This window comes from Zootoca vivipara, chromosome 7, assembly GCF_965207765.1.
Source record: "Zootoca vivipara chromosome 7, rZooViv2.hap1.1, whole genome shotgun sequence".
Lineage (NCBI taxonomy): Eukaryota > Metazoa > Chordata > Lepidosauria > Squamata > Lacertidae > Zootoca > Zootoca vivipara.
In genome coordinates, this window is record NC_142590.1 from 10,586,586 (window position 1) to 10,601,708 (window position 15,123).

A 15,123-nucleotide genomic window follows, 5' to 3' on the forward strand; every position below is an offset into this window, starting at 1 on the left:
CTTAAAGCTGAAATAAATTATGATTTGATTTGATTTCAAACATTAAAATAAAAGGTTCTTTTGAACCTTCGGACCTCCTTTCCTCCCTCCCATGGGTTCCATATTAAAAATTAGGTTTTCTGCATCTTTCACCATTATCATTCTATTATATATCTGTAGTTATCATAGTCAATTCCACATTACAAGAATCATTACATCACTGCCAATGATTTTAACTGTTTACAGTGGGTTTTTTTAAAAAATAAATTAAGCATTTACTCCATTTTTTTTAAAAAAAATCCTTGTTCTTCCTGGTTTCTGATCTTCCCCGCCAGTTTCGCCATCTCTGCATATTCCATCAGTTTCGTCTGCCATTCTTCTTTTTTTGGTACTTCTCCTTCTTTCCACCTCTGGGCTAGTAGCATTCTTGCTGTTGTTGTTGCATACATAAAAAGTCTTTTATCCTCTCTTGGTACCTCTTCACCTATTATACCTCACAAAAGGGCTTCTGGTTTCTTAACAAATATATTCTTAAACATTTTCTTTAATTCATTATATATCATTTCCCAGAAAGCCTTTACCCATATACATGTCCACCACATATGATAAAAAAGTACCCTCCTTCTCTCTGCATTTCCAACACAAATTTGAACTTGTTTTATACATTTTTGCAATTCTACTTGGTGTTAAACAGGCATAGGCAAACTCCGGCCCTCCAGATGTTTGGGACTACAATTCCCATCATCCCTAGCTAACAGGACCAGTGGTCAGGGATGATGGGAATTGTAGTCCCAGACATCTGGAGGGCCGGAGTTTGCCTATGCCTGGTGTTAAATATCATTGGTACATCATTTTCATCCAATTTCATGCTATAGAACCTGTCTGTTTTTTGCGCGGCAGCTCATCAACAGACCTCCGTTTCAGCATGGCGCTGTGTGATGAGGAAAAGACTTTCCGAGAGCAGCGGAAAACTAAAGTAATGCACCATCTGAACAATTTCCTGGGGACAGACCTCACCTCTACCCGCGATGTAAGTTTGGAAGGCTCATGTCAGTAGCCAGGATGGCTGTTGCTGTCAGAATCTCAATAGTGAGTTTTTTAAATGCAAATACTCATAAAACAACAAAGTTCTGCAATGAAGTACTGAACAGGTGTGTCTGTAGTCTGTTAAATAAAATGCCAGCAGCATATCTGGTGCTGAGCATATTTACTCAATTGATTTTGTTAATGCTTGACTTTGAGATTTATTCTCTGTTCCTGCTATCTATAGTCCTGCAGTTTCTTGTTTCAAAGTTCAACACACTCATTTTCTAGTCTCTACTGGCAAAATCTGGATGCTTGGATTCGTTTTCTGGAAGTTGTTGCATGTTTTGGACTTTGAGTTTTTATTCTAATCTGAGTTTTAAAGAATAAGTCTCTCCCCCCTAGAGATGTGAAGGCCTGGAAAACCCCCGGAAAAATTAGGGAAAAACCCAGTTTCTCCCCGTTTTTTTCCCTGAAGCCTTTTTTGGTTTTTTCGGAAAAATTGAAAAAAATAAAAAATAGACTATGGAATGTTTTATTTCAACATGATGAATAAAATATTTTAAGATAAGGGGTTCAAATATTTTATAAATCATTTTTTTAAAAATATGTATGGTATCAGATTATTCTAATTTCTGTGAGGACAAGCAAGTCCTAGGTTACAAACTGAACTCTCCAATGCAAGAACAAGATACATTTCTGACTGACTGAAACGGATACTGATCATTACAGCTCAGAAAATGATTCTGATTAAATTTCATGCCCATTCATTGAAACTTAGTCCCACTTCCTTCTTCAGTTCTTTTCATGAGAATGTTTTTAAAAATAACGTGGAGAGGCAATATGAATAATTGTTACTTCTGGATTTTTAAAAATTGTTTGGTGGAGTTTTTTTGTTCCACATAAACTAGTAAACAGTTCAGGAGAGTGTTGCTCCATTTGTTACAAATAAATATTATTTTAAAAGCAAATTCTGTTTGTAATAATTGTTTGGATACACTATATTTTTAATATGCTAGTTTTGATAATTTTATGCCCATTAAAATTGTCCATAGTTATATTTTATGTTTCTAAAGTAACAGAATGACTTTCAATCTGGAAAAGAAAAAAGAAGTGCTAATGTAGCATTTTTTTCATTTTTTCCAGAAATTTCAGGTTTTTTCCCGAAAAACCCCAGAAAAAAACGGGGTTTTTTCCCCCTGAGCTTCAAAATTTCTGGAAATTTTACACCCCCCTCCCATTTTTCTTTCCCCTTTAGGCTTAGGGTAGTGAGAAACTTAGTTTAGATGGTATGATATCTAATGTAGCATCAAACCCTTTTGTATAAACCTGAAAAAGTGACTGGACCACCAAAAAGTGCAGAACGACTGTTGAGAGTTGAGGACAGACCAGTATCTAAAGAGGATCAGATTGTTAAGCCAAGCCAGAAGTAAAATTGCTGTCAGAGGTGTACCAGCCGAATAACGTCGACAGCTTGTTTTAATTCTTAACAACCTTAATAAAGGTATAATTTGATTGACAAAGCAACATAAAGAGGGGTTAGCTATGTATTTCCACTCTAAGGAGCTTACACTGTAAATTTTGACAGCAGGGAGGGCAACAAAAAATGGAAGAGTGAGGCATGGATAGAAAAGAAGAATGGAAGAGAATGTTTTTCTTTGAAGCTGAGGAATATAGTTCTCACTGACCCACAGTCTTTCTCAGAGATGATTTTATTGCCTCTAGGTCAGTGTTTCTCAACCTTGGGTCCCCAGCTGTTGTTGGACCTATATCTCCCATCACTCTTGACTACTGGTCTTGCTAGCTAGGGATGATGTGATCCAGAAACTATCTAGGTCTGTAGGAACAAAAGAATTTCAGTAGACGGATAAACTAAGCCACACACAGTGAATGTTTAAAAACCCGTCTTTATTGTATGCTTATCCAGGTACCGGTGATTGCAATATTGGGATCTGGTGGTGGGTTCCGTGCCACAGTGGGGTTTGCTGGGGTGATGAAAGCACTGTATGAATCTGGAATTCTGGACTGTGCAACGTATATCGCTGGCTTATCTGGATCCACATGGTACGTTTCCCCGCTGAACTGTCCTCATCTCAACTTTCTTATATAATAATAACTTCCTTCAAATCTCATTCTTTCTAGATGTAGGTCAATGTATGAAAAGTTGAAATAGTTTTGAATAGGAACTTCCTGAGTTCCTTATCTGCTGATCCCGTTAACCAGGTTGCAGGAATGAAAACCAATGCAGAAGCAAATCCATTTTCAGTTAATAGTTGACGGAGCGTCTGGCTTGTGCCTCTAGGCCAGTGATGGCCAAACTTGGCCCTCCAGCTGTTTTGGGACTACAATTCCCATCATCCCTGACCACTGGTCCTGTTAGCTAGGGATGATGGGAATTGTAGTCCAAAAACAGCTGGAGCGCCAAGTTTGGCCATCACTGCTCTAGGCTCTTCTGGTGCTTTGATTCCGGTGATTTTAAAATACTTTCTGAATGAATGAAATTAAATAAAGGGATCCCTGGACGATTAAGTCCAATTAAAGGCGACTTTGGGGTTGCGACGCTCATCTCGCTTTCAGGCCGAGGGAGCTGGTGTTTGTCTGGAGACAACTTTCTGGGTCATGTGGCCAGCAGGACTAAACCATTACTGGCGCGGACCGCAATGGGTGCCAGAGCACATGGAAACGCTCACTGCAGTGGTACCTATTTATCTACTTGCCCTGGTGTGCTTTCAAACTGCTAGTTTGGCAGGAGCTGGGACAGAGCAACGGGAGTCACCCCGCTGCACGGATTCAGACGGCCGACCTTCTGATCGGCAAGCCGAAGAGGCTCAGTGGTTTAGGCCACAGCGCCAGTGGCTTCCCTACACGAATGAAATATTGCAGTGTAGGAATCTTTGTAATTGCATCTACAGATGAAACTGAAACCCACAACAACAAGTTTGCTCCTCATTCAAGTATTTTGCAGTATATCGTTTCTCTTGCCACCTTAAATCATCCAGAGGGTGGAGTTAAGGTTCAATATTTTTATCTTGGTTCTGAAACGTCTTCAGCTGCTGCTGGAAATGATTTCAAATGTTCTGCTCAGTAACTCTAAACTTGGTTGTGGCCATTTGCAGGTATATGTCCACCTTGTACTCTCACCCAGATTTCCCAGTAAAAGGACCAAAGGAAATAAACGAGGAGTTGAGGAAGAGTGTCAGTCACAACCCAATAAAGCTGCTCACTCCTCAGAAAGTTAAGCGATATATTGAAGCATTATGGAAAAAGAAGAGGTCTGGGCAGCCTGTTACATTTACAGATATCTTTGGAATGTTGATTGGAGAAACTCTCATCCAAAATGTAAGTTTGCAAATAAAACTCGGAGGCCGACGCCGGTTTTACTGTAGCACTGTCAAAAATCTTTCGGGCCGATCGGTTTACTTTTTGCTTTGCAAATCAGTAAATTTATCTGGTTTCGTATGGGTGGTGTCAAGTTTTGAATTATCAGCTCATTTCTCTTTCAACCCTCCAAAAGAATTCACAAAGTCCACCATAGCTGCCAAGTACCCCGTTTTCCCCGGAAAACCCCTGTTTTTACTTGCCTTTTCCCGGCGGTCCCCCGCATCACTTCGTCTCCTGTTTTTCTCCATTATTTTCTCCTGCTGACGGCCAATTTTTTCCCTGATTTGCCCTTCTATGGGCACCAAAAATGGCCGCCGGCGGCTTCGAAAGTCGCGTCTACGCATGTCCGGAAGTGCGTAGACGCGACTTCCGGTGTCGACGGCGGCCATTTTTGGTGTCCATAGATGGGCGGAGCGACACCGGAAGTTGCATCTACGCACTTCTGGACATGCGTAGACGCGACTTTCGAAGCCGGCGGCGACCATTTTTGGTGCCCATAGAAGGGCAAAGCGACACTGGAAGTTGTGTTGACGCAACTTCCGGTGTCACGCGGCTGCCGGTCCTGGATTCTGCAGTCCGGGACTTGGAAGGTAAGAAGTCCACATATTTATTTATTGAGACTCTCACACAATGTTTTATGCCGTATAATAATGTTACAATTTTGACAAACAAATTGTGTAACTTCAGTGTCCATTGAGGCAGTGCCTGCTGTTCAAGCCACAAGTATGGCATAAAATTCTATTATGTTGCAGTTCTAAAACAACATTTGTTTATGATCCAAACATTTATGTGGAGATGGAAAAAGGTGCCCCAGCAGCTCAAGTCTGCTTTGTGCAAAATCTTTTCGCTCTTTGACACTGCTGAAATATTTTAAAATTTTCCCTGGCTTTGAAGTTTTGTTTATGGCTACCGCCATGGAATGTTTTATGATGATCTGGTGTATAATTGGTGCTTTAATGCAGAGATAGGATACCTGTGGCCTTCGAGATGATGATAAGCTCCAATACCCATCAGTCTCAAGTAGCAATGCTACTGGTTTTAGTTGCCATCATTCTTAATCTAAACAAAACAAAAACAAAAAACCGTGACAATAAACAATGAAAATATACAACAATGAAAATAATACTACAAAATGCAAAATATAAATGCAATATATATATATGCTCAATAGTGCATAAATGCTAACAAATACCAGTCCATAGTGCAATAAAGCACATAAAATTCATCAAGTGTTCCAGGTGGATGTAAAGTTGGTGTACTATAATGTTCTGCTTCAAGTAAAATTCCTCGTCCTTCCTGACGGCTTGCCAGCTGAAAATCCTCCTGTTTCACTGGTAAATATCCAGTTTGCTCAAAGGAAAAAGCTCTATCAAAGGGAACAATATAAAGACAAACAATGGCCAAAAGGTCTTATGTTGCATGCAATCCTCAAGGTCGGCAAATCTAATACAAGCTGTGTAGCTCTCTGTCTTAAATACATTAAATACATCAATGTATTTAAGACAGAGAGATACACAGCTTGTTTAATGTAATGTAACTTTAGAGGTGTATTTATACCCAGATGGATGGGGTACAATTAATTAATTAATTAATTAATTAATTAATTGCTATTGGTTTTCTGTGAGTAGTTCTGTTGTCCTTTGCCTTCTTGAATGATTTCACAAAAACGACCAGGTACTAGCTGGATTGCTAACTCTAGTCTTTAAATTATTTCTGCTCTCTTTTCCCCCCTGTAGAGAATGAACAACACTTTGTCTGATATGAAAGAGAAAATCAACAAAGCGCAGTCTGCTTTGCCACTCTTTACATGCCTCCACGTTAAACCTGATGTATCAGAACTGATGTTTGCAGGTAGTCAAATCACATCATTTTATATACGTGTATCTGAATATAGGCCAGATAGAAGGATTAAAACAGCCTTATTTAAGCCCCTTTCGACTTGATTATTTGTTTCTGCATGTCTCATTTGGCACATCTGATTTAAGCATGTCTGTGGCATAGGCTACTTTTGCCTTCTGGCCCCGCTCATTTTTTTGCCACCATCCCTACCAAATCCTGGCATGTACCTCCCAAACGTTGCCCATAAAGAAGGTTCCCTTCCCTTGAACTTAAATAATCCTCTCTGTCTCACTTAGACTAAAAGGTGCATTTTGAAGAAAAAATAATTCCGAGTGGGCGCTGATCACACCTATGACTGCTCGTAATTATGATGACTCAGACATAATTTGGACCTATTTCTGGAAAGCTGTTGTGAAATTTCAGAGTTTTAAATGGAAACACCTGAACTAAATAGGCTGGAACAAAACGAAGTCTACCGTGGCACCTGTAGCAGCAATGGGTTTTGTCGGGACTTGTTCACAGACCTATTTTCACCTATTAATCTGTAAATATCTCCCCCCCCCCCGCCCCAATTTCACTCTCACTCTGTGTGGGTGTCGTGTATAATTTGCTGAAGGGCATACCATAAGAACACAGTAAAGTTCCTGGAAGAACGCAGAAAAAGATGAAAAGGGAGATGCAAGGAGGCGCAAAACGAGCTGAGGAAAATAGCAGTATCTGCTTGCCGTAGTGCAAGCAAGAATCTGGCTGAATATAGAGGGTGGCGTGCAGGGAGGGCGTTTGAAAGCACGCCAGTACAAGTAGATAAATAGGTACCGCTGCGGCGGGAGGTAAACGGTGTTTCCATGCGCTCTGATTTCCGTCACGGTGTTCCATTGCACCAGAAGCGGTTTAGCCCTGCTGGCCATAAGACCTGGAAAGCTGTCTGCGGACAAACGCCGGCTTCCTCGGCCTGAAGTGAGATGAGCGCCACAACCCCATAGTCGCCTTGGACTGGACTTAACCATCCAGGGGTCCTTTTCCTTTTTTTGTTTTTACACTTTACCACATGGGCTAGTGGTTGTTGGTATATATCCAATTTGGCAAGGAAAGACAGCAGATGGAAGTCAAGATTTGGTTAAGGCTTGAGAATCTTTTGCACACCTCTTCTGTTCCTGTGCTGTATTAGAGCATTTCTTCTTCTTCTTCTGTTGTTGTCATCGTTCTGTGTTAACCAGTGCCCTTTTTATATTTTTCTTTACAGATTGGGTGGAATTCAGTCCCTATGAAATCGGGATGGCGAAATATGGTACCTTTATGACTCCTAATTTGTTCGGCAGCAAATTTTTTATGGGAACCGTAGTGGATAAATATAAAGAAAACCCTTTGCATTTCTTAATGGGTAAGTAATTGAGTGGATATGGGAGCATTGCCAGAAAGTGAATAATACCCAAGCACCTACCAATATCTTAACAACAACAACAACAACAACAACAACAACAAATATTTCATTTTTTTCAGGTGTCTGGGGAAGTGCATTTGCTATATTATTCAACAGAGTCCTTGGAGTTTCCAATTCTCAAAATAAAGGGCCTACAATGGAAGAAGAACTAGGTAATGTTACGAAAATAAATGTATAAAGACCTTAAACAATAGGCCCAGGACAGAACCCTACAGCACCCCATGTCAAGGTGGTGGTTACTCTCCGCAATAAATAACCCTCTTCTCACTCACATATATACAAACAGATCATGCTTCTGACTCCGATGAATCAAATTCGGGGAGTGGATTTTTCTGACTCCTCCTCCAGCACACTAAGCGGGGGAACCTTGCGAGACGTCTGTGATCCCTGCCTTTTAACTATTGCCTTTCCTGTGCCAAAGGCACAGTCTCTCCCTCTGTCCCTGAACTGCCTGGGTTCAGAGAGCCTTGACATCTCCTGACTGGTCTCCGCTCTTTGCCCCTTCGTCACTTCCTGGTTTCCTTTTTGTGACCCTTCCAGTTCCGACTCTCCTCCTCCCCCTGACTCGAGGGCGTTTCCTGGCTGTCCCTTGATACCCCATTTGTCACTTTCCCCCAGGATGACATAGGACCATTCATAAGCACTCTTTTGGTTTGGTCAGTCAACCAGCTACAAATCTACCTAACGTTACCTCATTCAGCCCACATTTTACAAACTTCTCTGCAGTAATATCATGGGGGACTTTGTCAGAAGCCATACTGAAATCAATTCTTTACTGTATTGCATTAGCATTTAGCCATAGCCCAGCAGGACGAAAACCGAACAGAACAATACCAGATACATGCAACAACAAAAAATAATTCAATTGCTAATGCCATAAAGGTAAAGGTAAAGGGACCCCTGACCATTAGGTCCAGTCGTGACCGACTCTGGGGTTGTGCGCTCATCTCGCATTATTGGCCGAGGGAGCCGGCGTATAGCTTCCAGGTCATGTGGCCAGCATGACAAAGCCGCTTCTGGCAAACCAGAGCAGCACATGGAAACGCCGTTTACCTTCCCGCTGTAGCGGTTCCTATTTATCTACTTGCATTTTGAGGTGCTTTCGAACTGCTAGGTTGGCAGGAGCTGGGACCAAGCAACGGGAGCTCACCCCGTCACAGGGATTCGAACCGCCGACCTTCTGATCAGCAAGCCCTAGGCTCAGTGGTTTAACCACAGCGCCACCTGGATCTCTTGATAATGCCATACTGAAATCAATATTCACTAAATCCATAACATTCCCCTGATCTCCCAAGTTTGCAACTCTGTCATCTCCCTTAAATGTCTGTTGCTTTTCTTTAGGTACAGTATTAGCTTTTAGAATGGCTTGAGTAGTGTGAGTAATTGTGAAGCTGGGAAGATTACATGAAAATATGTAAATCTGTCATTGATACTGATCTACACAGATGTAAATTACATGAGGGTGTGACTCTCATAGAAGTCATTGTAATCAAATATACTTGTAATATTTGTAAATATACAAATACTTGTATATTTGTAATCAAATATACTTGTATCTGGGTGTTTGTATTTTTTTTTGGTGCAGATCTAGTTGAGTTAAACATTCCTTTGTGAGTTAAAAGAGCCTTTTAATATTAAGCCTACCCAGTCTGAGACTGTTTCATAAGGATCTTTCGAGATAATGTAGGAAGAGTTTTTGAGACAAGCTGAGATGCTTCTAGGGTCAGTAAAAAGCAACGGTCTGTTTCAGACATTCGTTCTTCGTTTCAGAATGAATGTTTTTGGAGCTGGGAATGAGAGTCAGGGCCACACATGCCATGCTTACTCCTCCCCTCTTTAATTCCTTCAGGCTGGTTTGTTTTAAACCACGGTTTCCAGTTGCATACAAAACGGGAAACCCTGGCTTAATGACTTTTAACCTGGCTTAATATCCTAGTTATCACATGCCAGTACAAATATACTATTTCATCTTTATCAAAGGGGATGCTGCTGTGGGAAAGACCCAAACCAGAGGCAGAGTTTAGGAAACACTTCCCTCTGCTGATGCTTTTTGAGCTTGGTCCATTTGTTACCTCAGCAAAGGTGGTTAATTTCCATGGCTGGCTTCTCTGTTACCAAGGTGAGATACAGAAATTTCTTGTTTTGTGGTCCACATTGCGTAGGTTGCTTCTCCTATCAGCAGCCCCTATGGAAGGGAGAAGGACTGATACGACGCGGCCTACTCACATGTGAAGATGCTTTTATTTGTTACAGAGGGTAATGTGGGAGCCAGACATGGGGCAGTGGTTAGAATCATAGAATCATAGAGTTGGAAGAGACCACAAGGGCCATCCAGTCCAACCCCCTGCCAAGCAGGAAACACCATCAAAGCATTCTTGACATATGCCTGTCAAGCCTCTGCTTAAAGACCTCCAAAGAAGGAGACTCCACCACACTCCTTGGCAGCAAATTCCACTGCCGAACAGCTCTTACTGTCAGGAAGTTCTTCCTAATGTTTGTGTGGCAGGAACCATAACACCAAGGTAATGTAGAAACTCGACCTTGATGTGGTTCTGAGAGGCAGGTTTGAGGAGTTCAGCAATAGGGTGAAGTCAAGAAGAGGCGGAGATGGGAGTCTTTGCCTACTAGCACTTTTGTAAGAGTAATAATAATAATAATAATAATAAATTTATTATTTATACCCTGCCCATCTGGCTGGATTTCCCCAGCCACTCTGGGCGGCTTCCAACAAAATATTAAAATGCAATAGTCTGTTAAACATTAAAAGCTCCCCTAAACAGGGCTGCCTTCAGATGTTGTCTAAAAGTCTGGTAGATGTTTTTCTCTGACATCTGGTGGGAGGGCGTTCCACAGGGCGGGTGCCACTACCAAGAAGGCCCTCTTTTTATGGCTAATACTATGATATTTTGGCAGCATATGCTTCAGGACGTGCCTGTCTCCTTGATATTCCAATTTCCTTGTTGTCAAATATGCAGCTTTTGAGTAAGGAAGGGGGGGTAACAAAAGGCCCCCTCTCACCCTGGAAGCATGCAAAGCAAGGCAATCCTAAACCACCATGTTGTATTTGTATTAGTCTGGAAAGCCAAAACGTTGCGCATTAGGTTGGCGACTGTCATATAATGCAAGTTAGCCATGCTTCTCTGCTCAAGCTTAAATTAGTGTTCATCTCTGCTTGTATATTTTGAATGTGGTAGTGTGGGAAGAAAAACGGAGGCCTCGTCAAGTTGGTCAGAAAAGAAAAGTTTCAAAACATATTAATCTCCTGTTTAACTTCTTTCGAGAGGCAGTGCTCTGTATTGTAGTTTTAACCCTAGAGATCCCCGAGTGTCCTTTAGTTTGGTGATCTGCTGGTTTTATGGATGTGGAAAATCCTTTTGTCATAAAGTCAGCTTCAGGTCGTTTATTGTTTTATTCCAACGTCACTCCCTCCTTCCAAGAACTTGCGCAGCTCCTTTGATTGCCATTTTACCAACCCAGCCATTTAAGGTATCCAAAATCTTCCTTTGTTTATTTCCACAGAAAATATCAGGATGCGGCACCTCGTGAGCAACGATTCAGACAGCGATGATGAGTCACAGGGACCAAAAGGTAAGAAAGGTCACCAGACGTGATACTTCATACAACTATTTTTACTGGCGTGTCCCACTAAAGCAAGACATAATGAAAAAGAGAAAATTCAGGTAGTATTTAGGACCCGAGAAAGGAAGAGTCGGCTTTTTGATAAACTATTTCCTGGTGCTTCATAAAGTTGGGAAGGTGGAGGTGGTTGTGTGTTGTGTGTGTGTGTGTGTTAAGATGAAATGTGAGACCTTTTTTGGTGGCAGAGCAGAGCACGGTGGCACCTTGGTCAAACTTAATCTGTTCCGGAAGTCCGTTCCATAACCAAAGCATTCCAAAACCAAGGCGTGCATCATATTGGAAAAAACCAAGATGTACCAGAAATAAATGAATGGCAGGAAGAATTATTAGGATTCATGGATCTAGCAAGATTGACAAATGTAATAAGAGGAGGTAACAAGCAAAAATTTGAGCAAAATTGGGAAAAATTTGGAAATTACATGAAATCACAATGCCCCGCAATAAAATCCTGGATCCACTTCTAATGATCGGCACCGAAAATAAGATGTATAGGAAGTAAAAAGAAAGGTGGACATAGTATGTAAAGGGAAGCAGTATCTAGAAAGAAATTGAGGGAACCGAGGTACAGACAAGGGGAAGTCACAAATTGGAGAGATTGATATGTTATATGTGATATTTGATTTGGAATTTATAGTTGAATGTTGTATATATTATTAGTATTGTGTTATATATATATTTAGTATGATTTAATCTTGATGTATGTTTTAATTTGAATCTTAATAAAGTTTATTTATATATATAAAAAAGGAAGTAATGCAGAAATGGATAAATCCATTCCGGACTTTTAAAAACAACCCCTGAAACAGCAATTTAACATGAATTTTACTATCCAATGAGACCATGGATCCATATTAGGAAAGCAATAAACGATGTACTGCAGTCACGCAGTCAGTCTATCAGTAGCTGAACTGGGTTCCACACAGTCACAAAGACAAAAAAAGAGATGCAAAACCCCAAAATAAGTAGCAAAAACAAACAGACCTCAGCGTAACACTCAGAACGGAAGTGTGGCACTCAAAACAGAAGCGTAACACTCAAAACGAAGCCCGTTCGGCTTCCGAAAAAAGCTCGCAAACTGGAACACTTACTTCCAAGTTTGCAGTGTTTGGGTTCCAAGTTGGTTGAGTACCAAGGCGTTTGAGAACCAAGGTACCACTCTACTGCTGATGGAGCTGTTCTTCTGTGGAGGAGACCTGACCTCTGCCCAATGTCCTGGGGTTTCAGGGGTGCAGTACGGTAACTATTGACCAGCCAAGGCTCTCCATGTCCCAAAGCCAGTCCATTGCCAAGTGAAGCCTGGAGCTTGTGCAGCCAAAATAGATCTCCTCACTTTCCATCTGGCAGGACTTTGGACGCAGGAGTGACTTCAACTAATTTTTGAAATAGTCGAAGTCACTTTGTGAATCACATGTGGTTCATTATAAATGTCTGGGTTATTTATGAAACCTGGAATGAGAGTTCTCTTTACGGTCAAAGGAGGGCCCACCCTTCTGAACAATATTGGGCAGGGACAGTATGGCTCTGAGCGTGTTATGCTGTCCAGGGGAACATTAAGACTTGCGTGCGCCTCTCTCAATGACATCAGTAACAAAAAAGCTCAGCTGGGCAGATAAGATCTCCCTTTTGGCCAGACAGTTTCCCCTTCTACTTTTCCACATGCAAATCAGTTCCATTTTCTCACATCTACTCTTGTCATGGAAGATTTTTCCTTATGGCATATCAAGTAAAGTGAGGAAAATGAGTCTTCCTTCCTTCCTTCCTTTTAAGATGGAAGCAGATTAGTATGTCCTTTAATAAAAAAAGGTTGTTGTTACCCAACAAAATCATTAATAAAAACAATTTTTATTTTTTAAAAAAAGTAGTACTTATTGCTAGAAGCCATTTTGTTTGCTCTCTTTCTTGTTTGTTAAGGTACGTATTTGTGTTTTGCTGCACCGAGGGACTTTTCAGGGTGACTCACAATACAAAATAGAATGATTGAATGATTAATCAAAACATTCAATCAGTACCTTTATTGGCAAATAACAGCCAGGAAGAGAAAGGTTTTCATTAGTAAATTGTCACAGCCCCCTAATCATGGCATATGTTCCCAATTGGGACCCCACAGCTGCTTTCTTGTCAGAATAAAAGTGGCCAGTTCAAGTAAACGCCTTGCTTATCACAGCACATCATTTAATATATAATAAATAAACAGAAACAGTAGCATCAGATTTCAGCCCAAAAATACTTTGCATCCTTAAAAATGGTTGTGGGGATTTTACAGAAATTACAGCTGGAGTCCTAGGCATACTTACCTGGGAGTAACTTCCTTTTAACTTGATGTGACTTTATTCTAAGTAAACATATATAGGATTGAGTTTAAGGGTCCATAATTTTGGCTGCCCTTGAGATAGGCTGAAGACTGGTCATACAGACTCTTCCACTCCCCTTGGAGTTTTTTTTCTCCCTGTTTCAGATTTCCCACTCAGCCTCTTTCAACTCAGGATGCTAGACACATCTCTGCTGCAATTCTGTGGCAGGGAAGGAACGCTGGAGAGAGAGGGGGCACTTTGAGCTGGAAAATGCCCAGAGTTAAAACGGTTCCATGCCTCACCTGTGATTTCTTCGCTTAAAATTGCAGCCTTGTGGCACTTCTTTCTTTAACAAGTGAAAGTCTGCTGAAGCATCACTACCTGAATGTGTGTGTCATGTGCGGTGTGCCCTTCAGGCATTGCCAGAGCCCAAAGGCTTCTCTATTTAACTTTCTGTAGGAGAGGTAGTTTTATTAAGACATTAATTCAAGCACAGTTGTCTTGGCATGTTACATTACATGCTGAAGTGTTATATAAAGGTAAAGGGACCCCTGACCATTAGGTCCAGTTGTGACCGACTCTGGGGTTGTGGCCGAGGGAGCCGGCGTACAGCTTCCAGGTCATGTGGCCAGCATGACAAAGCCGCTTCTGGCGAACCAGAGCAGCACACAGAAATGCCATTTACCTTCCCGCTTGGAGGTATTTATCTACTTGCACTTTGATGTCCTTTCAAACTGCTAGGTTGGCAGGAGCAGGGACTGAACAACGGGAGCTCACCCTGTCGCAGGGATTCGAACCGCTGACCTTCTGATCAGCAAGCCCTAGGCTCAGTGGTTTAACCCACAGAGCCACCTGCGTATGTGTGTGTGTGTGTATGTGTGTACACACACACACACACATATATATATATACACTGTGTACATATATATATATAACTTCAGCATGTAACGCTACACACACACACACACACAAGTGCTTTTTAGGGGGGGGGCGCAGGGGTACACATACCACTAAACATTTTGTGAATCTTTGTAATTTTGTCCGTTTATTGTATTTATTTTTCCAAATTAGATAGATAGATACACAGTGCTTTTTTCTAAAAAAATGTTTAGGGGTACAGTACTCTTATTTTGACTCAAGAAAATCACCATTTTATAGAGTACCCCTAAACATTGTTTTAGAAAAAAAAGCACTGTGTCTATCATCTATCTTTCCACGGTTCATTTTACATATATTAAATACCTGCATATTTTACAGAAACTATACCATTCAGTATTTCATTATTACATCCATCATAACTTATTTGCACTGTTGAAATTATCTTAATGTTGCCAGTGTTTTCAGCTGCCCATAGTTATTTCCCATAATGTTTTCCAATCTTGTCTAAATGTATGTTCTTCTTGTTCTCTTATTCCATATGTTAACTCTGCAAGCTGCACATATTCCATCAGTTTAAGTTGCCATTCTTTTTTAGTTGGGACTTCGCTCGTTTTCCATTTTGGGGCTAACAAAACACGGGCCCGCAGTAGT

At 41.1% G+C, this 15,123-nt stretch overlaps 1 protein-coding gene across 4 annotated transcripts in view; it reads left to right on the plus strand.

Annotated features, from left to right (window-relative positions):
• The window catches only part of PLA2G4A (phospholipase A2 group IVA), an 80,019-nt gene that overhangs the window by 52,048 nt on the left and 12,848 nt on the right, over positions 1-15,123 (plus strand). For all 4 annotated transcript variants that reach the window (XM_035122361.3, XM_035122364.3, XM_035122363.3 and 1 more), the window contains 7 exons: positions 880-1,009; positions 2,930-3,066; positions 4,119-4,341; positions 6,120-6,234; positions 7,466-7,603; positions 7,723-7,815; positions 11,183-11,251. In XM_035122361.3, coding sequence (XP_034978252.1) covers positions 880-1,009; positions 2,930-3,066; positions 4,119-4,341; positions 6,120-6,234; positions 7,466-7,603; positions 7,723-7,815; positions 11,183-11,251 — 905 coding nt within the window. The remainder of the gene's footprint in view (positions 1-879; positions 1,010-2,929; positions 3,067-4,118; positions 4,342-6,119; positions 6,235-7,465; positions 7,604-7,722; positions 7,816-11,182; positions 11,252-15,123) is intronic.